A 27,312-nucleotide genomic window follows, 5' to 3' on the forward strand; every position below is an offset into this window, starting at 1 on the left:
AGGCCTGTGAGCACCTACTCTCTCAGGTGTTATCACTCCAGCTCCATTCCATGCCTACAGCAGCCTCAAACAAAAGCCACCTGCAGGCCCTGATGGCTCTGGAGATAGCCAAAATATAAGTTTCCAAGAACCACCAAGCTGCTGCTCTATCTTGACAGGATACACCCATAAATGTTATATACCTCTCTGCTCTGTGGTTGGATTCAAGACTGTAATATTTTAAAGGCACCAAAGCAAGGATTACAAATGACTGGACCAAATGGAAAAAAAATCCAACCAACCAACCAACCAACCAACCAACCAACCAAAAACTAAAACTGCACCTGTTGGTAAAGAGAATAGATGGAAGAGAGGGACTTTTTCTTAATCCTTTCCCCTACCTCAAACTTTTGAAAATTAAGATATCAAAATCACATGTTGCCTATTTTTAACAGTAAAGAGAAGAAAATTTTCTTTGCCCTTAGCAGACAACTTAGGCCTAGAAAAAATTAGGTAGTAACAGAACAAAGAAAATATAATGTGGTACATATAGCATCTATTGCATTCAGAAGGCATGCAGAAAGTTTCACACTGAGAATCTCAGGTCTTATTTTAAAACTATCATACAGTCACACATACTTTCACCACTAAGATCAACAGAGAGAATTGCCCTCGGGTACTGAGAAGTTGTAGTTTTCTCTGTAAATGTGCTTCGTGGAGCCAGAGAACTTCCAGAAGATCTAGTAAGTGGAGAAGAACACCTTTCCAAAAAGTCCAGGGAACTGTCTTCATAGTCCGAATAGTCTGAAACAGAAGAAACAGAAAAGCACATTACTAAAGTCTCAAAAAACCAAGAGTTATCACAAGTCATGAAGATATACAAAACCATCACACAACCACTTCATTTGCCATCTGTGACCAGCCAACTGATAAATGTGTTGACAAGAACAAGCAAAATCAGTAAGTAAGCCCATATAGTGTAGACACATGGGACTACCAGGAGCTAACTGGTACCAGTACACTCTTATAATGAAAAAATGGTAAAGGATCATTTGTACATTTTCCTCCATCATATTCACAGCTATGTCTGCAGCAAGGTAGGGAAGGGGGAATTAGCCTATTTCTTTCAACTAAGGTAAGAGGTTCTCCTACTCTTACCTACTTCTCTCTAGCATAACTATAGTGATCATTTTATCAATTAATCTTACACATGCACACCTAAGATAAACTTCCGAAGGAAATAAACTGGTGTGTCAAAGGCCTGCTGTTCTCAGCCAGGGGTAAGTCATACAGGCACAAGCAAGGAAAAGTCATACAGCTTACTGAGGGAGGGGTGTGGGAATAGAGGGAGAAGAACATAGGTGGGAGGTAGGCTCTGGAGCCAAAATAACAGAGCACACTTGGCAAGCTCATGACTGCTGGAGCACAGTGTGAGAAATAAGTAGGACAGGCTGCCCTGAGAGCAGCAGCAACAGGGTAAAAGGGAGTTTTAGCACTGTTTAATTTTTAGGCTTTATTGTAATATTACCAACAGCCATTCACAAGTTTTAAAGGGAAATGAGATGAGGCATAGATCCATTTCATTTCTGCAAGTTCATTCCAGTAGTAGGACAAAGCAGGAAGTAGAAGATAGATGAGGAGAAGAGAGGATGGGTCACAGGCCATAGTTGTGGTATACACACATATGCCAGTGACTGACTAGCAAGGTGACAGCTGAGAAGAAGCTGAGAAGCATGTAGTAAAAAAGACGGGAAGCTGATAGCAGTGGTGGAAGGCATCAGGATGGTTTTTCTATTTGATGGATCAAATGCTGAAAGTGAGTCTGTGATAGGGCTAGGAGAAGACATAAGAGAAGAAATAGATAGTTAGAAAAGGGATTTTATTTTAGATGGAGAAAACTAAATAGACACCATCTATCTGCTTCTAGTGCTGAGAAATTTCAGAATTTCAATAGGGAAGGACATTCCTTTCATTTTAGCAGGGACAGAGGAGAAGATGGACATGTTCAGTGAAGTGCATCCATGTGGACAGAAAGCAGGTTTCACCTCCTATGTCTATTGTCTCAACTGAGCATGAGTTAAAGGCATCCACCAAGTAGGCCAGAGAGTATGTAACTGGGGGGTGGGGGGGAGGATGTTTATAGGAGCACAATCATGACAGTATGACCAGTATTAAGTTCAGTCCTTCATGTATGTTTATGACCTAGTCCCTGGCTCCTGTAAATGATTAAGTTTCATGGTGGAGGAGAATTCACATTGCAGGTTAAATTAAGCTTCAGGCTGGCTGTAAAGCAGGGAATATGCTACAGGCTATCACTGTGGGCCCAGTGGAATCCTATGGGCCTACTTCAAATGAAAAAGGTAACAGAATCAATCCAGGCAAGAATTGGCTGGCTAACACTCCATTGAAAATGAGAAAACTGGAGACAAGACTCATGATAGCTTCTGAAGCCAGAAAAGGAAGGAACATAGACTATGAACTATTTGCTGATGCCTCTAGAAAGAAATCATAGCTTTAGCTTAGAGAACTATTCTGGACTCCTGACCACCAGAATTTGAAGTTGTTTTGTAAACAACTAGTATTTAGTAGGTGTCTCTGAGAACTTACACAATGATCACCATACAACCTAGAGTACCACTAACTTGAAACCAATTAAAGACTGCCAAGAAGACAGTTTAATTAAGTTCTGTATGCTAACTCTCAGTACTCTCAGAACTACAGTGAATACAGTTTGGCTGCTAATGCTATTTTATGAACCAAGGAATCATGGCAGAAGACATTAAGTACACAGTTCTTAAACAGCCCAATGTTACTGGTAAAAACAATATTCATATCCAGATGTCCTAGTAGCATGATTCCAGGAACTTCACTCTTAACCAGCAACCTGTAAGAGGACTAGAATTTGAAGTCTGTAGAAACTGGAATGTCTGTTAAAGCCCAGGTTTCTGTCCACCATCCCGTACATAGGAAGTGGGAACACTGCCATGTCATCCTGCTGCTGCCACATAATGGAGCAATCTCTGCATAACACGGCTTCACATCTGCATAATACTACATTATTATATAGGCAAGGATGGAAATGATGATTATTACACTAGATATCTTTAGCACTGCATAATAATAACCTTAATTAACCTTGATGCTGCTCAGGAGCAATAGAAACTGCTGTAACCACTCTACAGGAGAAGAGACTGAGACATATAAAATATAAATGATCTGCCAAAGGTTATTCAGTTGTAAATGTTATGTCCAGGAAATGAAACCGATAACCTATAGTGACTTCTTTCTAAGCAAAAGGAAATGAAATAGGCTAATCATATAGGAGTGAAAGAAAGCACAGCTATGTTTAGAAAATGAACATAGTTGACATTTAATTGGTCTATTCTGTATTAGCAAATATATACAATGACTTGGCATTTTATCTCACCTACATTTCCACTTTAATCGCCTCTGGCTATTAGGAAAAAAGTCTCTTATGTTACAAGGGTCAAGTGAGGGTACCATTATTATCCTTCCCAGCTTTGCGACAGATTTCATAAAACACCTATATAAATACCAGGCCTTCCAGGTAGACATTGATATGTGTGTCCTATCACTTAGATACACCAATGCCTGCATGCAAGCTCACTGAAGAAAACTGTGTCCATTATAGCCATGGGTTTTCTGCATTTACAGCTCTACTTCCAATTGATCTCTGAGGCCTTTGGTCTCACAGTAACAGGTACACGGAAGAGACCTCCACAAAGGAACAAAGCTAAAACCTGATAAAATGTCACTCACAAATTCCAAAATGGCAACTTACTACCCACAAGGTGAAGACAATGCCAGTTTTCTATCTGGAAAATTAGTTCTGATAATTCAAACATAGTTTTACCCACTACTGCATGGGGGTTATAAAGAACTACTTACATAAATGACACTTTCCTAATGGCATTTATACAAACAGGTAAGCTGGACATTTCAGAATACCAACAGAGACAAGAGAAAATTACTCAAGGCAAGAATAAAGTCTGAAGCAATCTTTAGGGTAAAGGAAGAAAAATACAAAACTGAATCCGAAGCCAACTGTGCAGGCTTGAATCTGATTTTCACTACCTGGTAGCTATGAGTTAAACAAATTTCCTTCTGCTATATTAGCTATAAAACACAGCTATCAGACTGCACTTCAAAGGATTAACAAAATAAATTCATATATATGAAATCCTCAGATTCTGTTTGGTATACAAAAAATATAAGCAGGATATATAAAATATTATTGAGTGACAAATAAAAATTAATTTCTCCCACTGTGTTAATACTAGGTACAAACAGTTTAGAATAAGACTTACACAGCAATAATGTGAACTGCTCAGCATTAACTGTCTTTAAAATGTCAGCCATTTGAAATCTCTTATTGCCTGTTTGAAGTCCATTCTAATTAATTATCTGTGAGATCATCTCTTCTAAGATGAATGCAAACAATCCAGGATAACTTTCCTCTAGTGTAATAATATTGAAGATGCTGGAGATGAAGAGACTTAACAACTCTTACTTATAAATAGCAAGGCTTCCACGTATCCTCAGTATTTGCCACAGCTATTTGGACAAAGGCCACTTATAGGCCGGACTTTAAAATGTAAACAAAAGAAGGCCTTTTTGTTAAAATATATAAATATATGAGCCAGAGAGAGTTCAGTGAGTAAATCAATATGCTCACAGCCAAACCTGATGACCTGAGTTTGATTCCTGGAACCCAAAAGATGAAAAGAGAACTGAGTCCTGCAAGGTGTCCTCTGACCTCCACACACATTTTAATGTACACATAAATTAGTATAAAAGAGGGGGGCATATCTTTATTTCAGGAGATAGATTCATATATTAATTTGTTATTTTAAATATGGTCCTTAATAAAAGGTTATTAGCCTGATCTCCAATCTAAGGGCAGATTTTCCTCTGCTAATTCTGAATACCCTTCCTCCTTTCAGGTGTCCCTTGCTCCTGCTCACAAATCCTGCCTGTTCCTGGCTTTGCCCTAGTTATCCCTGTCTCCACTCTCCTGGGTTTTCTGTCTGGGTACTGAATGGTGGAGCACATCAGTGCCCTGACAAGGCATCGGAGGCATACATAACCAGCTGTTGTCACTGCCCTGGGCACTGAGGCAGTTCACCCATCTAGCAGTTGTGTTAGTAGGTTGATACACATTTCTCACTCAGAGGACAGTGTTATCGGCCCTGGTTAGAGGTATTTATTTACATGGCTCCATTTATTCCTAAGCTGAGGTTATCTCAGTTTTGTATCCTACAGTGTTGTTCATGAAAGGACCAGAACAGTATGGAATGGGGATGAGGAACAAGGTGGACACAGAATGCTTACGGTGTTCAAGATTCCCCAGGAAGTGGTTTTAAGCTTGCCAGCCCCACTTTGATTCAGAATCATCAAATTTACTCTGCGGACTTTAGAGTTAGAGAATATGAAAATGTCAAATTCTCTAGAAAAATTAGAGTTGCAGAGAGAGCTGGAATCTAAAGAATTTGTCTAGTGCTTATGACAAGACCTTCATTCAGTAACTATTGAGTTTGGTGCTATGTTTGGGTCTATTTTATCAGCTGTAATATAGTAAAAGGCTACCTCGTAGTCCTATAGGGTATGTTTCTGTTCTGTATTACTTTGTTTCAGTGGGGCAGGGGCAGTGGTGGTAGTGACTGAGAGAAGGTCTTGCTATGTAACTGTGGTTGGCCTGGAACTTTCCATGTAGATAAAGTTGTTCTGTAACTTGCAGTGAGTGATCCCACTGTTACTGTCTCCCAAATGCTACAGATGTGTGCCACAAAATCTGACAGAATGTTTGCTTTTCTTATTATCAAGAAATATAGTAATATTATTATTTGAGAACATTCTGAAACTTATGTCTAAACTTTATAACTATAAAGTGGACCATACTTCTATCAATACATGGTAATAGACTTCGAGCCTTATGAATATTTTGTTATTCATTTATCTACCCTAACTTTTCTGGTATTTGCTTGTCAGCTTTTTCTGTTTTATGTTTTTATTTTCAACATTTCTCCTTACTACCTATTCTTATGTTTACATATATAACTTATATGTACTAAATAATTCAATTTTAAAAATAAATTAGTCATAGTTGCATCTTAGATCTCCTTTACAAATGCACACATTAAAGGCTTCCTTTCCAACGTACCAGCATTCAGAATCTCAGAGGTGGGCCTTTGAAAGGTAATTGGATCATGAAAGCACTAACTGTACCAATGGATGAAGCCACTGAGAACTTTATCACTTAAAACGCACTACCAGTGGCCTACTGGAAGAGGCAGGTCTTTGAGGTATATTCTTGAAGGATATATATTATCATCAACATCTTTTCTTCTCCTTTCTTCTTGGCTGCCTGACACAAGCTGAGCAATTGGCACTATATATTCTTTGCCATAGGGTTCTATCTCACCACAGGCTACAAAGCAATGTAGCCGTGCAACAGACCTCTGAAACTGTGAGCTAAAACAAACCTTCTCTCCTTTAAGGTGAAAGTACTTTCAGGATCTTATCATAATAAAGGAAAGTTGACCAACAGATGCTACCTATTCATTTATAAATGAATGTGTGTAGCTGTGTATCTGGGTGCAGACATGTATACATGCATGGGGAGGCCAGTGGACTACCCTGAGAGGCATTTTCAGGATACTATTTACTTCCTTTGAGACAGGTCTTTCCTAGAACTCAACAATTTAGTTAGAATGGGTGACTGGTTAGGAAGCCCCAGAGATTCTCCTATGTGTTCCTCAATGCTGGGATTACAAGTGTGTCCTACCATACTTGTGTGTGCTCGGGGAACAACCTTAGGTCTTTGTACTTGCAAGAAGTATACGAAATGAGCTGTCACCTCAGTCCTGCCATTCATTCTTTGAGGTATAAAGTATAACTAATGATGTATTTATTTCTAACACCTTATTTATACTTTATTCTTTTCTAATTTTCGGTTCAATTTGATGTAGATGGTTCATTTACATTTATATTTTTTCCACTCCTACTTAAGAACTTATATTCTATTTTACTATTCTTTGGTATTACTATAACATATTTTTATTTCATTTTTTTCACAGACAGGGCCTTACACCATAGCTCTCATTGTTCTAGAACTTACTATTAGCCCAGACTGACTTCAAACTTGTGTAAATCCTCCTGCCTCAGCCTCTTGAGTTCTGGGAATACTGGTGTGAGCCACCATTCCTGGCTTTGAAGTCTATACATGCAAACTAAACTTCTTAGGACCTATAAGTAATCATAAAAGGAAGTCAAAGTAATGAACTGTAAGTATTTACCGCTCTATAAAAGCTAGTATTATATATTGTAGTTTCTATTACTTTGCTTTCTTATTATACAGGCTGTTTTGTAAGATCAGTGTTTAGATTGATCACACATCTACAGTGTGTTCATGCTATCTTCTGCATCTTACACTTCCTTATGTCAGCATTTTTCTTATGCTTTTAGTGCATCTGGGGTTTCCTTTATTCACTGGTACCAAATTCTGCTGGTTCTTCTAAAAACCATCTTTTTCTATTATCCTGCAAAGTGAATTTAAAGGACATTACAATTTTGGGTTTAGAATTACTCCTTTATTTTGGCTTTGTAGAATTCTCAGTTGATATAGTGTTTGCATATCAAGCATATAAAATCATAGAGTAAATCTGCAAATCCAGTGCTGGGGAGCAGTGACAAGAAGATCCCAGAGGATACTTGGACAGCTAGTTTGGGATAAATGATAAACTTTGGTTTCAATTTCAGTAAAGGATGCTGTTGCAAAAAAAAAAAAAAAAAAAAAAAACAGAACTACAGACGAAGACACCATGTTGACCTCTGCATTCTACACATGCATGGACAGAGCAGTGAACATATGTGTACATGACTATACATATGTACATACACACACAGGCACACATACCTCAGAAAGAAAAGAAAAAGGCCATGTGCATATATATAAATACAAGGTGTCGGGGGGGGGGGATCTCCATCATATTAAAGGATTTGTAGTCATAGTACTTACTTCACCATATGTTGGAGATAAAAGTTTCTAGTCATTGCAACTTATTTTACAGAGCTGTACGTTTTTGAAATGCCAAGACAAAGAAAAGTTTCAGGAATGTCTCAGTTTTCAACAGCATGCTGATGTTATTATACCTCTACTTTGGTGAGAAAAACAAGAGTTAAACAATCTCAAAATACTAGAAAACATATCTTAGCAAACTTACCATGCTGTTTAGATTTCTTTTTCTTTTTCTTCTTTTTCTTCTGCTTTGGTTTGTAGTGATCTTTGTCTCGCTTCTCTTTTCTCTCCTTATCCTTTTCTTTTTTTTTACCTAAAATAAATAAAAGCAAATACTTCAATAATTGTGAGTGACTCTAAGTTGCTCCTTTGTGGTTACCCTCAAAGCAGCATTTATGTTTTCATCAGTGATTCCAGTCACCTGCCCAGAGTGGACGGATTCAATTAAACTGTTCGTGTCATGAGTCTGGAACTCTTGCTTAGCTTATTGGACTATAAGAGGGGATCTTCATTAGCAGTGTTGAAAAATCCCAATTCCTGACACCTTAAAGTTAACACAGACAGTAGTTAAAATCTTTAAATGCGTAATAGTCTAAAATTCCTACTATGTGCCAAGAAGTTAAATTCCATAATTTAAAAAGACCTCATTATGGAGAATCAGCATTTCTATATATAATTTATTAATGTTTTAGAAAATTTAAGTAAGATGGATGGCATTTTATCTTTAGAAAAGAGAAACAAAATTAATCAAATTAATCTATACATAACTCCTTCCATATTTAAATATCTCCCCTGTGCATACATGAATGAAAATAAGAAAGAAAACGATTTTATTCTATTCTTTCCAAAAAGCATTCTTTTCTTTAATCATATGTACTTTAAAGAAGATAAATACATGCTTGAATAGTATATTTGAACACTGTATCACAAATTAAAACTGAACAGATATTCTACAAGCTACTTTTCCAGCTCAGAATGAGTTAGCCCACAGTTTTCCAAGTATATGTAGCCAATTTTCAGTGATGCCAACTAGCAAACCTAAATAATACTTATTACCCATTATTTCATTACTTTTAGTCTTTACTCAACATTAGGTAGAAAAGACAGTGAAAAAGTCAGTATCCTTTTAATAAGGCATACTGAAGAATGTTATGAAAAGAATAACTATTTTAATACTCTTATTTATATTTAATTACTCTTAAGTCTCAAAAATCTTAGATGGAGGCTATTTTAACCGGAGACGTTGAGAAGCAAAGAACTCAGAGAAACAGAGACTCTCAAGAGAATACACAAAGTACAAGCTATGCTCTGGAGACCTGGTGCATAGGAAGCTGACTAACTGCTAATCATAGAAGCAGATGACCTCAGGCACCTTAAGGAGCCCTAGCAGGGAAGGGAAGACACAGATGCTGTCCTCTCTGTCAAGCTTTCTAGTCTTTTGCTTAAAGATTACTTTCTGTCCATACCAAATGCAGTGGAGGTTTTTTCTTCCAATTTCACTTTTTTTTCTGTTTTCGATATTCCTGTGGGTTAGGGGGATAAGAAGTAAGTTTAGGCAGAACAATAAAATTATTGTACAGTTTTTAAAATTACAATTGTTTCCAAAACTCTAAATAGGAATTCTCCTCTTGTACAATTTTATTACCTGAACTACAAATAAAAACTTATTCAAGGAATACTGGTGCTTCTTCATAACACCTGGGTGGAATTCTTGGCCTCCTCAATTTGTTACTTGTATGACCTGAGTATGTGGTTTAATGCCTCTGTACTTTTGCTTCCTTATTGTCGATAAGAGCAAGAATACCTACCATTGTTCTTTTAAGATTATATGAAATCTATGTAAATGCTTTGGTCAGTGCTTGGTAAGTGTGTTATTTTACTTTGTATCTGGGGGGTATTTTGAGGTGACATTATTTCAAAAATAGCATAAATGGGGCTCTAACCAGAAAAAGAAGTTATATAAAGGTCGCTGGCCATCGATGAAGGCTGATGCAACATCCCAACCTTAAGCAACTCTGAAGGCATTGACAGTCTTTTGAATGGTTGGCCTACATACTACTGCTTCTTCTGCGACAACCTGGTCACAACTATTCTTCAGAGCATCCAAATGAAATACTCAAATTCATGGTAAAGAATATTAGTTTTTAATAACATATAACTGTTATTTTAATAACATATAGAAGCTGATATTTGACCTCTTATTTCCTAAAATAAAGTTATACACGTGAATTCTGGGACATGTATATCATTGCATAAATCTCAAATTGCTAGGTAACAAAAAGGACCAAAACAATGATTTTTCTAATCACTTTTGGACTACATGAATGTGAAATGCAAAGGTACACATACACATAAAATATACCATATTAATGACATGTATTACCTAGTAATCCAAATTACATTTGTAAATATCACACTTCACTAACTATAACTAAAATAACAGATTCCCTTAACAAAGCTTCCCAATTCTGCTCAACATTTCTCAATATCTTGTTTATAGCTCAGGTTAATCTAGTAAAAGAATCAATTTATACCAATCATGTCAAATATTTTATATTTTATTCAAATACTTTATATAGTTTAAACATAAAACTATAAAGAATATCCCTCTATTTAAGAGCAACAAGGGCTCTACGAAGTTTCAGATTAATAAGAATGTTGATAATCATACTGATTGTGACAGAAAAAGAAGACATCACAGCAAAGACAAACACAGTAGTATTTCCCACTTATCAAGACAATGAACACATTAATTCCTTCCTTCTGCTGACTACTGGACCATGGAAATTGTAAATGCAATGTGGTTTTCTTAAAATTAAGAAAGTATTTACAAATCAAACAAAGGGAAAGAGCTGCTTAGGCCTTACTGGCAGTACAGCATGCAAGAGAGAAGTTAACAATGTCTCTATCTCTTATGCTCCTAATCTAGAGGGCTGGATCTAGATGAAAGATATCTAGGACTAGGGACTACTTACGGTAAAGGGAGGGTGTCAAAAAAACTCATCGAACTGCCTATGTTCAGGAAGTTCTGGTAGGTGATACAAAGATAATAATGGCTGCGGGCCACCACTGCAGACCAGGTATGGCACAGCAGAACAAACATCCATTCTAAGTGGTTCTAGGAAAGCAAGCTCCAGAGTGTGCTGGCTTCCTGAACAAGACTTCACAGATGGTCGGTCAACTTTTAAAGCAAAACTGGGAACCTGACAAGGGGTTGCTAACATTTTATACAAGAAAGCACATTAAAATGAACACACAGTTCTCTAACACTAGTGAACTTTTTAGAAGTACATACAAATAAAAACCAAAACAGACCCTTTATTTTTAGGTTGAACTCTAGTTCAACCTAAAAATACAATTGGGTTTAAAACATATGATTGTTAATAGTTCACCATGTGCTGCAATTTCCTAAATATTAGGATATTAGTATAAAAGACAGTGATCTTTAAACTTTCTCAAGAGGACATTTTCTTCAAATAAACTCTTAGAGCCATTGTAATAAAGAACAAAATCAACAGGCTACCTGGACTTCAACAAGAAAAGTAAAATCCTGATTACTCTCCTACCCACAACTGTAGAGTGAAGAGTAAGTTCTCCAGAGTGCTACAAGACACAATCCTAGAGATTACAGAAAGCCCAGCTCATGTGATGTGTGTGTGTGTGTATGTGTTGGGGGGGTTGAAGTAATTACAGAAAACACAGTTACAGCTTTGTTTTGAATAGCTATGTAAACTACATTCAGAAGAAACTTTAAAAGGATGGTAAACAGTGACTATAGAGTCAACATCAAATATTGGGATAGAAAGGAATGCCATCTAAAAGGTGGCCACAGTCAGAGCAGATAGACTTATAGACTTACTGAAGTCTTCATTAAGAGTAGCCTAGCGGGGCGGTGGTGGCGCACGCCTTTAATCCCAGCACTTGGGAGGCAGAGGCAGGTGGATTTCTGAGTTCGAGGCCAGCCTGGTCTACAGAGTAAGTTCCAGAACAGTCAGGGCTACACAGAGAAACCCTGTCTCGAAAAACCAAAAAAAAAAAAAAAAAAAAAAGAAAAAAGAGTAGCCTAAAACCTATCTCTGGCTTCCTTGGTGATAACGAGATATTAAGCAGACAAAGTAACCCCTGGACTCATTACAGAGGATCCACTGGAGTCCTAAGTCCTACTTTCTTAACAGTGATAAAAGCACTTGCCTGTTTACTATTTCTACATTTCATTAAAAATTGCCTTAAAAATTTATGAAATCACAACTAATTTCATTGAAAACTAAGCTAAAGTTACCAAAAATTGAATGCCCTACTAATGTACATTCTGATATTATAAAGATAGTGTTCATATGCTTATCAATCTAATACTTGTATCCATATTAACTAAAATGTTCTACAATAAAACAAATATTACTTGATATTTTCATACTAATTTGCTTAAAAAAAAAACAAAAAATAAAAATATATTATGATGAGTCTTCCAACATAGGACTAACTAAAAATGTTGAGAATTATATTCCTATAATATACTAAATCCAACTCATTCCAATTTTGTCCTAGTGGAGGCTACTAAGAATAATCAGCATTTTAAAACTATTTGAAAATTTTTTGACTTCATAAATTACATGATGAATGATACAATAAACAAATCAATAATTAACACTTTAGAGCTGGAAATAGTCACAGACATTACCTACTATAAAGTTCCCATTAGAAACGTGTGAAGGAAGTAGCTCATTTAAACTTTGCTGAAAAAAAAGTGAGAACAGAGGGCAAGCAGAAGGTTTCTGCTATCCTAGCTAAGAACACACCTCTTCCTCTGCCTGAGGCCTCTATCTATCTATCTATCTATCTATCTATCTATCTATCTATCTATCATCTATATGTCTGTCTAGTGTATGGTGCTGTTTGTGTGCCATAGTGCACTTGTGGAAGTCAGAGGACAACTTACTGGATGGAAACAGTTCTCTTCTTCCACTACGTAGAGCAGGGGCCTAGAACTCAGGTTCCCAGGTGTAGGAAGCAAAGCCATCTCTCCTTGTCCTACTTTATTCCTCTTGAGGACTTTACATCTTACAGTAATTAACTTTCATTTATATGTCTAGCTCAGCTACTAGCCTGATTTCCTTCTAGATGCTGAGCTTCCTGAGTGTAGATTCTGTATCTCAACACTCTAAGCAGCACTTCACCTTAACGGCAAAACTTAAGACAGGAAAAAGACACCCTCAGACCCAGGTCAGGAAAGGTTTCTTTTGAAAAGGATTCTAATTGACCTTTTTGAGTTCTGTAGACTGTATCTTGGGTATTCTGTACTTTTTTTGTTTGTTTGCTTTGTTTTGTTTTTTGGCTAATATAGTGAGGATGCCTCAGTCCCACTGGGAGGGAGAAGAAACAAACCATTTACAAGTTGGGAGGGAGGGAGAGACCTCTTGGGAAGGAAAGTGGATGGGGGTTAGGGGAGAGGGGACCCTGATCTGGTATTTGTTGAGGGAAAAGGACTGAAGCCCTGAGGGCCAGCAGAAAGAATTGGAAACAGGCAACCTGGGGAGGTAAGAGACTCTCAGTACTCAAAGGGAGGGACCTCAGATGAAATGACAGACAGTAGGGAGAGGGAAAAAAGAATTCCTGTCTGAAAGAACTGCAGAGATGGAAATGAAGAGGAGCCTGAGGAAAAGAAAGTCCAGACACAGGGCCAAAGTGGGATCCAGCTCAAGCGGAGGTCTCTAAGGCCTGACACTATTACTGAGGCTGTGGAGCACTCACAAAAAGGGGCTTATCATGACTGCCCTCCAGAAGACCCAACAAGCAGCTGAAAGAGTGAGATGCAGATATTTGCACCCAACCAATGGACAGAAGCTGCTGACCCCTGTGGTTGAATTAGGGAAAGGCTGAAAGATGCTGAGAAGGAGGGCAACCCTGTAGGAGGACCAAGTCTCAACTAATCTGGACTCTCAAGATCTCTCTCTCTCAAACACTGGACCACCAAAAAAGGCAGCATATACCTGATAATATGAGGCCTCCAATACATATACAGCAGAGGAATGCTTGGTCTGTGTTCAATCAGAGATGATGCACCTATCCCTCAAGAGACTGGAGGCTCCAGGGATTTTAGAGGTGGGGGTGGGGTAGCCTCATGGAGATAGGGGGGTGGGTTGGAGGTAAGGGCTGTGGAATAGTCGGAGGGCAGACGGGGGTGGAGGGGATAAAATCTAGAGTGTAAAATAAATAAATAAATAAATAAATAAATAAATAAATAAAAACAGGTAAAATGGAATTATAAATAATTATATGTACAAGTACTTTATATGCAAGCTACTTTGAAAGGAAGAACAAGTTAAAGACACAAATTAAGTTAAGCTACAGCTGTCATTTTTTCAGTGGGTAGCATGGACAGAACACAGTAAGCTATATTTTGGTTTCATCTAAGAAGCAATGCCACAATCTTTGGGGAAGATGTTATTAAACATGATTATTGCCAATACATTTGGCTACTTTACATTTGTCTCCTAATCTAACTTTGCTTAAATCTCTCACTAGCCAATTCCAAATTAGTAATTTACTAGAAAGAAGATAACTGAAACATACTATTTGACTTCTGAAAAAATCATGTATTTTTACATAGTATATCTTCTTGCTTCAAGTATAAGAATTTCTGGAACTGTATTTAACTTTAATAATTTCTAGTAGCAAAAACTATATTTCATATAACTTATTTCTTGTTTTGAGACAGGATCTTGCTATGTAGCCCTAGTTGGCCTAAATCTTGCTAGGTTGACCCAGCTGAGTAGCTAGGATTTGCTAGCTCCAGGTGCAGCAATACCACATTTTACACATACATTCAAAAAGCAAAAGAAGTCAGGCATGATGGTATATGTCTTTAATCACATGACTTGATAAGCTAGTGTGTGTGTGTGTGTGTGTGTGAGAGAGAGAGAGAGAGAGAGTATTTGTGTGCATGTGCATGCACGCAAGCATGTACCCAGAGGGGGCTTGCCCTTCTTAGAGAAGGGGAGAGAGGAATGGGGGGGGGAGATTTGTGTTAGGGGTACCCGGACCCCACCGGGGGGCTGATATTGGCAATAAAGTGAACAAATCCATAAATTTTCTTTAGAAAGCAAAAGAATGTAGAAAAAGAATGAAGGAAGAAAAAAATGACAAGAAATATGTCCAGAGAATGCTGACAATGGTCACACAAAAGAATTTTAAAACAGAAAAATTCAATCCAAACACAATAACTACCTAAAAGTTCTTAGAAGAGGGGTTTTATATGAATTTAAGTGAAGCTGACTATCAAACTGTTTATGCTAGACTTAACCAAGAGCTCCCTTACCTGTGGTTGCTGCAGCTCCTTTTATATCACTCACTACTTTGGAGGCAGGATTTGCAAACAATGATGTTTCCTCCTTTTCTTCCCTGGTACATTCACCACCAGGATATGATGAATCTGGGGCTCGACTTCCTGTGACTTCTGAACCACAACTTAAATCAAGAGGAAGGCAGGGTCCTAGCTTCTGGAGTGGCACATATGCAATAGCAGGCACTATGTAAAATTAAAAAGAAAAGAAAACCATAATATTAATACAGAGAAACTGGTTCAGTTCATATCAGTGCAGATCACTGGTATTTATACAGTGCCTGGCAAAAAGAAGGCACCAGATAGGTTATCTGTAGCATATACAAAGTGCTTATAAGTGAAGAGACATAAAAGCAAAAATATTCAAATAATTGTTGTTAGTTATTTGGTTCTATAGGAAATCGATATACATTACCCTCTGGTATTGAAGACTCTTGCTGATTCTGAGAACTGATGGAGAATATTTTGCCATCAGTTGCTGAAGAGGAAGAAGAAAGCTTTTCTAGAGAATCATCAGGCATGGGTAAGGTGGCTAACCGCTGAGATCTTCTTCTTCTCTCACTATGCTTGCAAGGTCTAGGGGGATTCACAGGCTGTGGAGAACCTAGAAAAAGATCTTCAATGTTCACGAAGCAGAAACATACCAGGATCATCTTATAATTTTTAAGGAGATGATAAGCAAGAAAAAAAAATGAGCCACATTCTGCTCTCTGCTGCTGCTATTAGATAACCACAAGAAATGGCATGTTCCAGAGGCATTAAAAGGCAAAATAAATAAATAAATAAATAAATAAATATGTTCCCTCATCACAAAAAGAGTTAATCAAAACTTCTAAAATCTAAAACAACTAGAACTCAATGACAGTAACATGGAAAGGTAATTTCAAGTAGCTCTCCCCAAGTGTGAGACTGGAGTTAGCTTTCTAATTGTGGATTCTTGTGTCAACTGCCATTTTGCCTCCAAGAAAGTAGTCTCTATATAAGCAAAAAGTAGGGGAGGAAGGTGGAGGGAGAAGGGAAAGGAGGAAGCCAGGAGAAAAACTCTTGCTACATAGCAAACACTGGCACTCTAAAGGGAAAGGAAACCAGGGGCATGGGGCTCTTACACACATTATACAGCTGCTGCTTTGCTTTCCTTCCCCAGGTGAGCTACTGTAAAAAACCTATCCTATCCTCATACTCCCACATGGATTTTTACAAATATAAATCTGGGGCCTGATTCATTCAAAAAATTCAACACAAACAAACCAATATGCTTATTATGGCCAAATTAGTTATTATTTAGTTGTGACACTATTTTTGCCCTTAGTTTGTTTGTACAGCTAATTGTAACATCTATTTGACTTTTAGTGATGTTAACAAATGTTTCGATAATCCTTCAGTGTTTGAGAGTTCTTTTCGGACTAGGAACCTGCTGAATTGTATATTAGGTAGGACTGTACAAGATAATATATTACTAATTTAGAAAGAAGTAGTTTAAGGAAGCTGATGTTTAAAGTATTTAAGGATAACTGACAATGAAAAATAATGAAAAACAAAAAGGCATGAAATAATGGGGAAAACCAAAGGATAATTGTAACTTTTATGATACTGTGGTTATATCAATATATAAAACAACTTAAAAATAATGTTTATTTCTGTCATGTGATAATCTAGTGACTACTACTGACAATCTTTCATAATGAAGTTTCAGAGAAAAGAATTTTCGATTCCATTTGTTTCTGCTTATTCAAAAAATAAAGACTGATCAAAATTTGGGGTATGTTCTTTAGTGATAAATGTGAGAACTGAATGAAAAACAGGTATGTTTGATGAAGCCTTCCAAATACCAGTACCATTATTCTGAAAGATGCAATACAGAATGCTTCACAAGGAAATGTGTTATCCTTATTTCCTGATAACAACACTGACTTACTTGTTGAGTAAAGGAGCAAAATGCAAGTGTCATCTAACTAGTGACTCTTCCCATAGCTGCTCCACATTTATGGGAAACTTGGTTATATAAGCACAAGCCTTATCTTTTAGCTAGCAAATTCCGGGTAGGAAAAAAAAAAAAGATTTTTCAAAAGACTAACACTTGAAAGATTAGTACTTTAGCGGTTAAATGTTATAACAAGGAGGCATTCCCCTTTCAATAAGGGCGAGAGTAGATTCAAGGCTGCCTTGTCAACAAGAATAAATGTGTACTCAGAGGTCTCCAGGTAGAGGAGACACCTCCTACCTGGTCACAGGGGGAGTGAGGGGTCACAGGGGGAGTGAGGAGTCACATGAAAACATGGACTAAGGTTCTTTTTACAGTTCTTTTTGTTTTCAGGGGTTTTTTGTTTGTTTGTTTTTTTGTAATGAATCAGGCCTTTTCTTATTAGTTGAGGAGCGTGAAACTACAGTGGAATTTGTGTCACTCGATGGCAGGACTTCTTAAGGAGCAGTACAGACTTGGAGCAGTAAAGCAGTAGAACTGTCCATGATCTACTCTTGAAAGTTTTAAGCTTTCTCTGTCATATCCACTTTTGAGTTTTTAAAAAGCAACTTTATAAAAAACAAGATAACTACAACAAAACTGTTTTGACTCTATCTTACAGGATAAGTAACTATTTGTAAAGTCTGTGCTCACTAGTTTTATTTATCACTGAAGAAAGCTGAGATACAAGCGTCAAATCCTTGGCTTGTATTAATTCTGGGGCAAGTGGTGACTTAGGGGTTTTTATACACCCAGAAGACTCTCCAGATTCATGTTTGCATTTCTTGCTGCGAGCCTTCCCTGAAGACAAAGTTGAGGATAACAGTGCAGGTTTCTGAGTGTTGGCAGAACTGCTAATGACAGCTTCATTTTTTTTCTGACTTTGAGGTTTAGGTGAAATCGCCTGAATAAATAATAAAAAATTGATATTTTTATTTTGGTTTCTTCAATTTTCTTCTTGTATTCTATTTTTGATTGTTAAGCAACTTTAGTATCCAAAAACATTGTTAAGCAACACATAACATTTCTATTACAAATGAAAAACCAAAAAGAACCCCACAAATTATTAACTAAAAGTTGAATAGGCTGTCTTTAAAGGGATACTGTCAACTATGAGTCCATGTTTTTAATGCCCACAAAATTCTCCCAATATTAAATACTCTATTGGACACACATTTCACTATTAATTTGAAACTTCTCTCTTCTGAAACTGTAATTGTCAACGGTATTAAAACAGATAGGTAAATGAACAAAAGTATTTTATATTTTAGAGTGCTGAAGAACACATTTAGACTCCTGCCTTTTAGAAGGGAGTTTTATAATCTGTCATCAAGTGTGTGGCTGTCTCAGCAGACAGTTTCCCTTTAAAGAACAGTCTCAACAGGAAAACAATGACCAAATTAACAAAACATTATCTTTAACTCCTTTTAGTGCTGAAAGCTAGTTTCATAAGCAAAATGCATCATGAAATCAGAGCCCCCAGCAGTAGAGAGTTAAAAGACTAAAAAACAATACAGAACAAGCAACAACTACAACAACAGAAAAGAGATAAAATGTAAGTTAAAACATTGGATTTAAAAACAAAATACGTCGCAGTCTTAGATAAGAGTTTTTACCTTATTCCTGCCAACTGATACTTTTGAAAAAAATTAGAACTTTGTCAGTTCTTTCATAAAGAACATTTAATCATGTGGCAGTAAAATTCCCTGCACATGTAAAAATATGTATGAATGTATCTATTCTTAAAGACAACAGAAAGCAGCCACATTGGATCCACATTCTGTCATACTGGTATTCCTACTCTGATTTTCTTGCTAGTATCTAACAGCAAACTATGAATGAAATACAGACTTTGAAAAACTGGTATTATGGCAAGCCACTATAAAGAGTAAAGTTGCTAGTCCTATGAATAACATGCCTGTCCCCAAGAAATCATTTAGCTTCTACATATTTGGGGAAGGGGAATGTTCATCAAATTTATAATCTTCAGTTTTCTAGGATATCATAGATCACTGTCTGGGGACCAAATAGATAATTCTATTCCCATTAAAATTAAAGGTACTCAGACTTTGGTGGTGAGAATTATATATTTAATATTAAATATGGCTTCTATACTGAATGTTCTATAGATGGCATGCTAGGCATCTAACATAAAAGACGGTGTGACAAGTGTCCCATTCATTCAACTTTCATTTTCTACTCTTGAATTTTCACTATATATGTGTGCAAGAAGAACTATCATTTGAAAAAGAACTCCAAGACTAGAAAGTATTCCTAAGCTTATCATAAAAGGTGTTGCCAGGAAAGTAATTAGAGCCATTACTTGTAAATAAACAATTTTATTGTTCATCTTCACATATGTGAGAGACATCGCTACAGCATCCATTACTCTTGAGTTACAAAGTTATAAAACAAGATTTTAAAACTTAAATTAATAACTTGATAAGGTGCTTAACTTCTAAACAAGGATAAATTAACATATTTTAACCTTAGTGAATTATTATGCATCAAATGCAAGTTTTATCCAAAAGTAAATATAACATGACATTTCCCTAATACAATTAAATAATCTGTAACTAATAATCTGATAATGGGGTTCAAGACCACAGTCTGAATCTTTGAGTAATAAAAATTCATCAGTACATCAAATTGTGGCTGTAGGCCTGTTATCAGTCTGTCATAACTGGCATTGTAACTCCTTAGGATAACAGAAGTTAGCAACAATCAAATTTCTCATTTAGGTCTCTTGCTAATACCAACTGAGATAGTTAAGAGCTTTATAACTCGGCTTTTTAGCTTAGAAGCAAGGCTAACAAATACCATAAAAATTTTAAGAGTTTGGTTACAAAACATTTTCACATTGAAGTCAACTTGAATGACAAAATAAAATAGGGAACAGCATGATGTTCCTTAAACTCTAAAACATTTACAAAGATTCACTTAATGATTACTGGCCTCTGTTAGAAAACTGGCAAGAACTCTGAAAAGTTTTGAATTATGCAAATACAAATAAGCCGAGTTGCTTTATCTTCCTTTCTTCTAAAAACTGTTTTTCTGAACTGGTTATTGAAGTCTAAACTAACTTCACATATAATAAGTACTTTTCACAATCACATTTACCTCACAGATTATATGTAATGAACGATTGACATTGTAATGAATTTTCCAGAAATATTTTATTACCCAAGTCCCTGATATATCGCATTCTGAGTATATTGTAACAGTTGTATGAGTACAAAATATTGTTATATCTGGGACACTGAATATAATCATACACAGTAAAAAAGTTATTTAAAATTTGGTTGATATACTGACAAAAACGGCAAAGACTTAACCGTTTGATGCTCACTGAAAACCAGAAGGTATGAGTCACTGACATATTGATCTCAATTTAAAAGACCATTCATTTAATACAGCATTAATGGAGGTACCAAAACAATGTACTGCTTTCAAATCAGGCCAGAATAAACACTGAAAAACTCAATACAATATCAATTAAATTTGGGCTATCCTTTAAAACACATAGAGAGAAGAGTAAAAGGTACTCATTTTAAAGTCTTACTAGGCTACTAATAAAGAAAATTAAGATAATACAAAAAGGATATATTGAAACTACATTAAGGCTCAGATTTTAAAACAGAACCAAAGAAATCCAGTTATGGCTATTACTGTATTCATCCAGTGCCTAAGCAGTTAAGCCCTTAGAGGATGGAAACGCATGCACAGCTCATTATGTACAGGTACTGTGGGAACTTGAAGGGAGCCAAGGCCAGTTCTAGCAACTGCAACCTGCAGTTTTAAATTTCTCTATTAGGTGGTTTAAGACAGACCCTTAAAAGATTTTTAAATTCTCTTTTTTATTGTAGTTATTAAAATATACATCCTAGCAAAAATGTATGGCTCATTGATCAATTCGTAAAACACAGTCTAAGAACACCAACTGTTACAATATAAAAGAAACTTCTTATAAAAGAAGCTTAATTGGATGTCAAAAAACCCTGTTTAAATCCACAAATGAAAAGTATTTGTGTAAGGGTCTTTTTGAAAGCTAAAGGTGTCCAGCTGGAAGCTCATACCCTGGGATGCCTGTCTCCAGGCCTTCTAATTGTGGAGACAATGGCTTTCATGTCAGTCTATGGAGAACATAAGCTAATACAGTCCATAGCTTATGTGCATACTTGGGAGAAGGCAGAGTTAAAAGTGTCTCATCAATGAGTCAGTGCTCTATCCCCATACTGATCAGAGGGCAACTGCAATCACGTGGTACTACAGCTCCATGAGTGACCTTCCAGTGGGACCTTGAAACAATCAAATGCTACCATTTCATACCTGCTCCAGGACTGGAGCTGTTGCACTGCAGCCTTCTTTTTTTTCAGCACCATCCACCCCAACAGCTTTGGATGCCAACAGACCTTGAGGAAAAATTGTACAAGAATGGCTAGTTAGGAAAAAATATTGATTTCATAACAATAAATTTCTATGGGAGTATTTTCAAATGCTAACTTTTAATAAATGCAAATACAATTAAATTTGAGAGTTGTTCACAGAGTTGAGTGAGATTGTTTTTTTCTTTTTTCTTTTACTTTTGAGATCCTTAAATACGTAAGACTTATTCTAAAAAAAAAAAATTTCTGGCTTAAAGTCTAGATTAAGATGTTTTATATTGCTAATACTTGTAGAGTAGCACATGACTTTGCTACATTAATTTTCAAAAAGCATTTCTAATTTTAAATTTCACTTATACTCGTTACTCTCAGCTTTGTGCATCTATGCTCTTATGTAGTATCATCTGCCTTCATTAATAAAAGCATTTCCTTGGATACAATTCTTTGCTCATTCTGTCAGTACCTTTTATGAGACAAAGTTTATCAGGCCTTCAAATGTTCAATTTTATGACTACTTTGTTCATAAAAGGAAACATATATAACAAGTGATAGTAACTGTAAACTTGCTATAGAAATTTTTAACACCTTTATTACTGAAACTGTTAACATTAGTTCATAGGAGAGAAAAGGTTCCCTGAAATACTAAAGGACAAACTGCTATTCACAGAGCAAAATGGCTGGACATCCTCATATAACTACCCTAGAGGTGTTAAGTAACCAAGATGGGAACACACATATTCATGTGAGCTCCTTAAAGTAGTAAAAGAGATAAATGTCATGTAATCATTACGCAGAAGGCTCCCTGGCTTTACTGAAAAGCTGAATGTCTACACCTAGTCTGAAACAAAGAGGTGCAGCAGAAAGCAATGATTCTGATATATCAGTGACTGGTACTCCACTTAGTTTGAGACCACAGTCTGTATAGTTCCTTCATGTCGTACATCACATAAAGTGTAGATTTAAATGAGAAATAAAGGCATGTAGATCATTTTATAAAATTTTAACCCACAAATTCAATCCTAATTACATTGTAAATATATTTTATATAAACACAAAAGATGTATAAAATATTTCTTTAACATTTAAAACAACATATCACTGTTTTTGTTTCTTTTCCAGATAACATTCTTGAGAATCAATGAGCTATCTAAGTTTTTATTAAAGATACAGAATCAAAGTCTTTTTATGTCAGGGAATGAGCAGAAGTTCTATTTCTTAAAGCTATTCAATATAACAAATATTTGCCATTCAATATATTAACAATTATGCCTTGCTGTTTTCTTTCCTAGAAGTGATAGAATGTTTTTTACATTCATCAATAGATGGGATGAATTATAAGCTCAAATTTTATCATATGGTACAAGTTGTAAAAGAAACAAAACAATCCATCCATGACTTATTACAATAGTATAGACCAAATTGATTAAAAGCTATTTCTATATAATTGTTGTAAAGAAAAAGGAAACCCTTTAATTTGGCCAGACAGTAATGAGGAACTTAAGACAAACTAATTTTTAAATACTACTTGGTACCTAGAACATTAAAAAGCTCCAAATATACACAGTAAAATTTTGTATGCTTAAGCAGAATATCAACTTTTTAAAAAATTACTAGGCATAAACAAAAGTGGACACATGATAAAACAGGCACTTGGAGAGCAGGTTCTATGTGTGCCTGGAGGGACAGTCCAATTGCAATTATCTTTCCCTGCCAACATTCTAAGAAAAATTTAATATCCAGTGGAAATGAAAATTCAAGAGAAACTGACATAAGTTAACTTTAATCATTTCAGATAGTAATTATCAGTACATTAGAAACAGGCTCTGCCCCAGGAGACTGTCTTAAAGAATGCAGGATACAGCATCAGGACATTAAACAGTGAGTAGAAAGTGAACATCAAATCATCATGAATCTGACCACCAAACAAAATCACTTCATAATGATCTGCTTCACTGAGAAGCAGGAGGCCAGCACGCCCTGAAATACAAAAGGGAGTGCTCGAGGAACAAAGAAGTTGAAATCTTGGTCAAATTTATGTCTGATGAGTAAATTTAAATATCAGGATTTTTTTTTTCAAATTTTTCAAAAATCCTTGATATCGCACAAACCTTTCTAACTTCAAGCAATGTCCATAACAATTAGAGTACATCACGCATTAAGTGCTATTCTTTATTCTTTTTTGATGTGTACAGTTACTATTTTCAAGTCCACTAACAATTTATTTGCAACTTGTTTCTAAAGATATGGATTCTGGATTTCACTGCAAAACTGTCTACCTTAAAATGAATGTTATGTATACCATATGATAGAACTATCACTAACGCATATTACATATTCAAAAACAATAACCAATAGAGAATACAATTTCACTTCTTTCTAGTTGCAAACTTTGAAAACATCATCACTTTATCATTCTTTCTACTGCAGTCAGATTAGAATCACCATAAGATACATATGAAGGGAAGGAGAGGAAACAGTGTATTATCACAGAGTTAAACTTATCCAACGATTGGTTCATGAATCTTTGGATACACTCCATTTAAAAACAGAGTGGAAAACAAGAAAGTAAGCAAGAACAAACTGCTACAAATATTGCCCACTCCTCTCTAGTAAAAGACAAAAAGACACAAGCAAAACTTGGTAAGTTTAAAATACAGCAAGATTTCAACATGAATCTGCCATTTTACACTAGTTCTCATTTCTCTTCACAGACCACAAGTTAAATACAGAGTATACAAGCACACCAGAGGTTAGGATTGAAGACAATCCTGTATCTACTGTCCTTCTGCATGGCATACTTGTGATATGAAATAAAAAATAAAAGCAGAGATGAACTGCTAAAACGATTGTAATACATTTAAATCTTCCGAGTAAATAAAGTGGGGGGGGAGACCTTAATGGGTTCATATGGGTAAGATTTTGTGTTATTCTGTTGCCAACCATTACATTTGACATTCCTAAAGAAAACTGAAGAGAAAGTCCCTTTACAGAGGACCTGAAGTGTTACTAAGCAATCTGGATTACAATTTGAGGAACAAGGTAAACGGTTCTTTGAACCTTACTACTGCCTCTCCAAGGCCATGCAAAGATAATGCATCAGGTGGACTCAGCTGGCTTCTCTTTTAATTTTGTTATTTCTTTAAATGTTGAGCTTAGCCTTCCCATCCTCCATTGAGGAATTTAGAAGCAGGCATATGTGAAAGCATACTGGCTAAAACTAAAAGCAGGTTATGTGGCTAAAGAAGGAAACCCATCATGCTGGGAAGTTGGCAATTAGCTGTATCCTGTCAGTGGCATTTCCATCTTCCTTGGTCTTGAATTCTCCAACAGTGCAGTTTCAATCCTTTTATCACAGGAGTGAGAAGCAGCTTTCCATTCTGCCCTGCAAGCAGCATACTGAGTTCTGTATTTTAAGCCATAACTGAAGACTCAGGTTGACAGCAGAACAATCAATTTAGAGAAGAGTCTGAATTTCTCTAAGACTAACAATTTCTATAGAAAAGTTATTACAAACAAATGGAACAAGCCTGATTCCCCTCAGTGCAGAAAGAAATCATAACTCTGTCACAGAGAAGCTCACAAGAGCCCTCTGCTCTAGCCACCCTTCAGTAAGTCTCCTCTTGAAAGAAGACACAACACATACTTAGTATTTTTTTCCTGGACCTAATAGAGAAGCTAATCTCCTTCAAAGTAATTAAATGAATGGCAAGGAAGTTTTATTCAGTTTTATTAGATCAAAGGCCCTTGAAAATAGTTTGCTCTGAAAAATCTGGTGTCCAAATCATAAAAAATGGTTAAGTATTCCTTTAAAGTATACTTTGAAATGAATTACAATCATAATTTCATTTAAATACTAGAAACATATTAGGCTGGCAGCCTACACGTGTCATGTGTAGCATGACTGGCATTATATATATTTCAATTAGCTCTTCTTTGAGCACTAGCCTGGCTAGGATTGTCTGTAATTTCCTCGGCCCTATACTGCTACATACTACCTTATAAGAAAAGACGGTACTCTAGAGATCAACCTCAAGAAAAAAAGGAGGAATTAACAAGTGAGTCAGAAACTTAATTTAGTCAGATAATCATATTTTTACCACAAATGGCTCCATTCTTAAGTAAGCTTCGACATCTGTGAAATTGTTTAAATGTAAAAATATTTAAAGCCAAGAAATAAGGCCACCACAAGTTGGTAAATGCAGATAACCCCATTTCTGACAGAAAATATTCCAACCATGGAAATGATTTTAAGACTACATTCTTGTAACATTTGAGCTTATTGATCCTCACAACATCCCTGTGAGGTAGGTAGAAAATATGTGCTATTTTTCACATTTTATAATAGAAAGAGAAGACAATGTCAAGAGATGTTTACGTTGAAGAACCAGAAAGTAATCAACTTATTACACTGAGCCAAAAGATCCATTTTCCTTTATTAAAAAGAAACTACTCTAACATGAAGCCTCTAGCATCCCTTACTCCCCACCGCCAAAAAAATCATTGTAGTTTACCAGTAATCTTGTTTAGTCGAGCTCTCTTTGCCTGAAATGAGTTGCCTTGATTATTTTTCCTCTTGTTTGTTAATGTGCTCTCTGGCTGTGGAAAGACGATCTTTGGAACGCTGTCTATGTGAAGTCCTACTTTTAACAGAACACATATATGAGAGTTTGTCTGGAATCCAAAAGTAAGACATATAATTAATAGATAACAAGTTAGTAAAAGCATTTATATGTATATTGTTTAAAATCTAGTGCTTGATTACGACTTAAACAAACACAAATCCCTCGGGATTCATACAACAGAAATAAAAGCATACTACGTAGTCATTCTTGAAGTGAACCTTCAAGAGAATAACTCCCGTCGTCTTCTTCTATAGCACACTGAAACACCACAATTCCTTACAAACCAAAACCAAAAATCTCAATCAAAAACCTACTAATATCAAATGATTTATACTAAGGATACTGAAAGGAGCTAATCTTCAGAGTTATATATATTCTGATTATAAAAATAATAGTCACCCTATTATGCTAGGTGCAAATAGTTTAATTGTAAGTTCAAAATTACAGATTTTGGCTGATTTGCTACCTCAGTTTACCTGTGTCATGAGAAAGGAAAAAAAGAATGTATTTTGTACCAAATGGTTCACTAGATGTGGGTAGCTCTTCCTTCTTCTCAGTCTCTGCTGTGACTATGCATGTGGCGGTCTCTGCCTTCTTTGAAGGTACTTTGAACCATTTTCCCCCATCTCTCTCTTTCTCTTTATTGCTGTTAGCACTGGTTCGAGGTTTAGTCCCTGTTTTATTCTTCGCTGCAGCTGCAGCAGCTGCTTTGACTAAAGCAATCCAGTCCTCCAAAGGAAAAACATAAAACATAAAGTATTAAAAATTCAACTTTGCTTCACTAATACATTAAAAAAATATTGCATCTTGACAGCTACTCAAACATACATACATGTACAAATTAAGCTAACTATATTTATGTGGCAGATTATCAGCATGGCTGAGATTTTAGATTAATAAACTAATTAACTGAACTGAAAATGAAAAAATATTCAATGGTAAACAGGCCTTCCTTGGATAGGTTTTTATATAATTAATCAAAAACAACT

At 36.0% G+C, this 27,312-nt stretch overlaps 1 protein-coding gene across 2 annotated transcripts in view; it reads right to left on the minus strand.

Annotated features, from left to right (window-relative positions):
• Phf20l1 (PHD finger protein 20 like 1) overlaps nt 1-27,312 on the minus strand; it is a 65,591-nt gene that overhangs the window by 14,255 nt on the left and 24,024 nt on the right. Inside the window, exons 7-15 of one of the 2 annotated variants that reach the window (XM_028773298.1) lie at nt 26,839-27,052; nt 26,213-26,338; nt 21,646-21,728; nt 17,971-18,220; nt 15,772-15,960; nt 15,333-15,542; nt 9,484-9,540; nt 8,223-8,330; nt 619-783 (exon numbers count right to left, since the gene is read on the minus strand). In XM_028773298.1, the coding sequence (XP_028629131.1) occupies nt 619-783; nt 8,223-8,330; nt 9,484-9,540; nt 15,333-15,542; nt 15,772-15,960; nt 17,971-18,220; nt 21,646-21,728; nt 26,213-26,338; nt 26,839-27,052 (1,402 nt within the window). Of the gene's footprint in view, nt 1-618; nt 784-8,222; nt 8,331-9,483; nt 9,541-15,332; nt 15,543-15,771; nt 15,961-17,970; nt 18,221-19,635; nt 21,729-26,212; nt 26,339-26,838; nt 27,053-27,312 lie in introns of those variants that run through there. The other variant, XM_028773297.1, reaches the window with a different exon arrangement.

Source organism: Grammomys surdaster, unplaced genomic scaffold (assembly GCF_004785775.1).
Source record: "Grammomys surdaster isolate TR1022 unplaced genomic scaffold, NIH_TR_1.0 224, whole genome shotgun sequence".
Taxonomy (NCBI): domain Eukaryota; kingdom Metazoa; phylum Chordata; class Mammalia; order Rodentia; family Muridae; genus Grammomys; species Grammomys surdaster.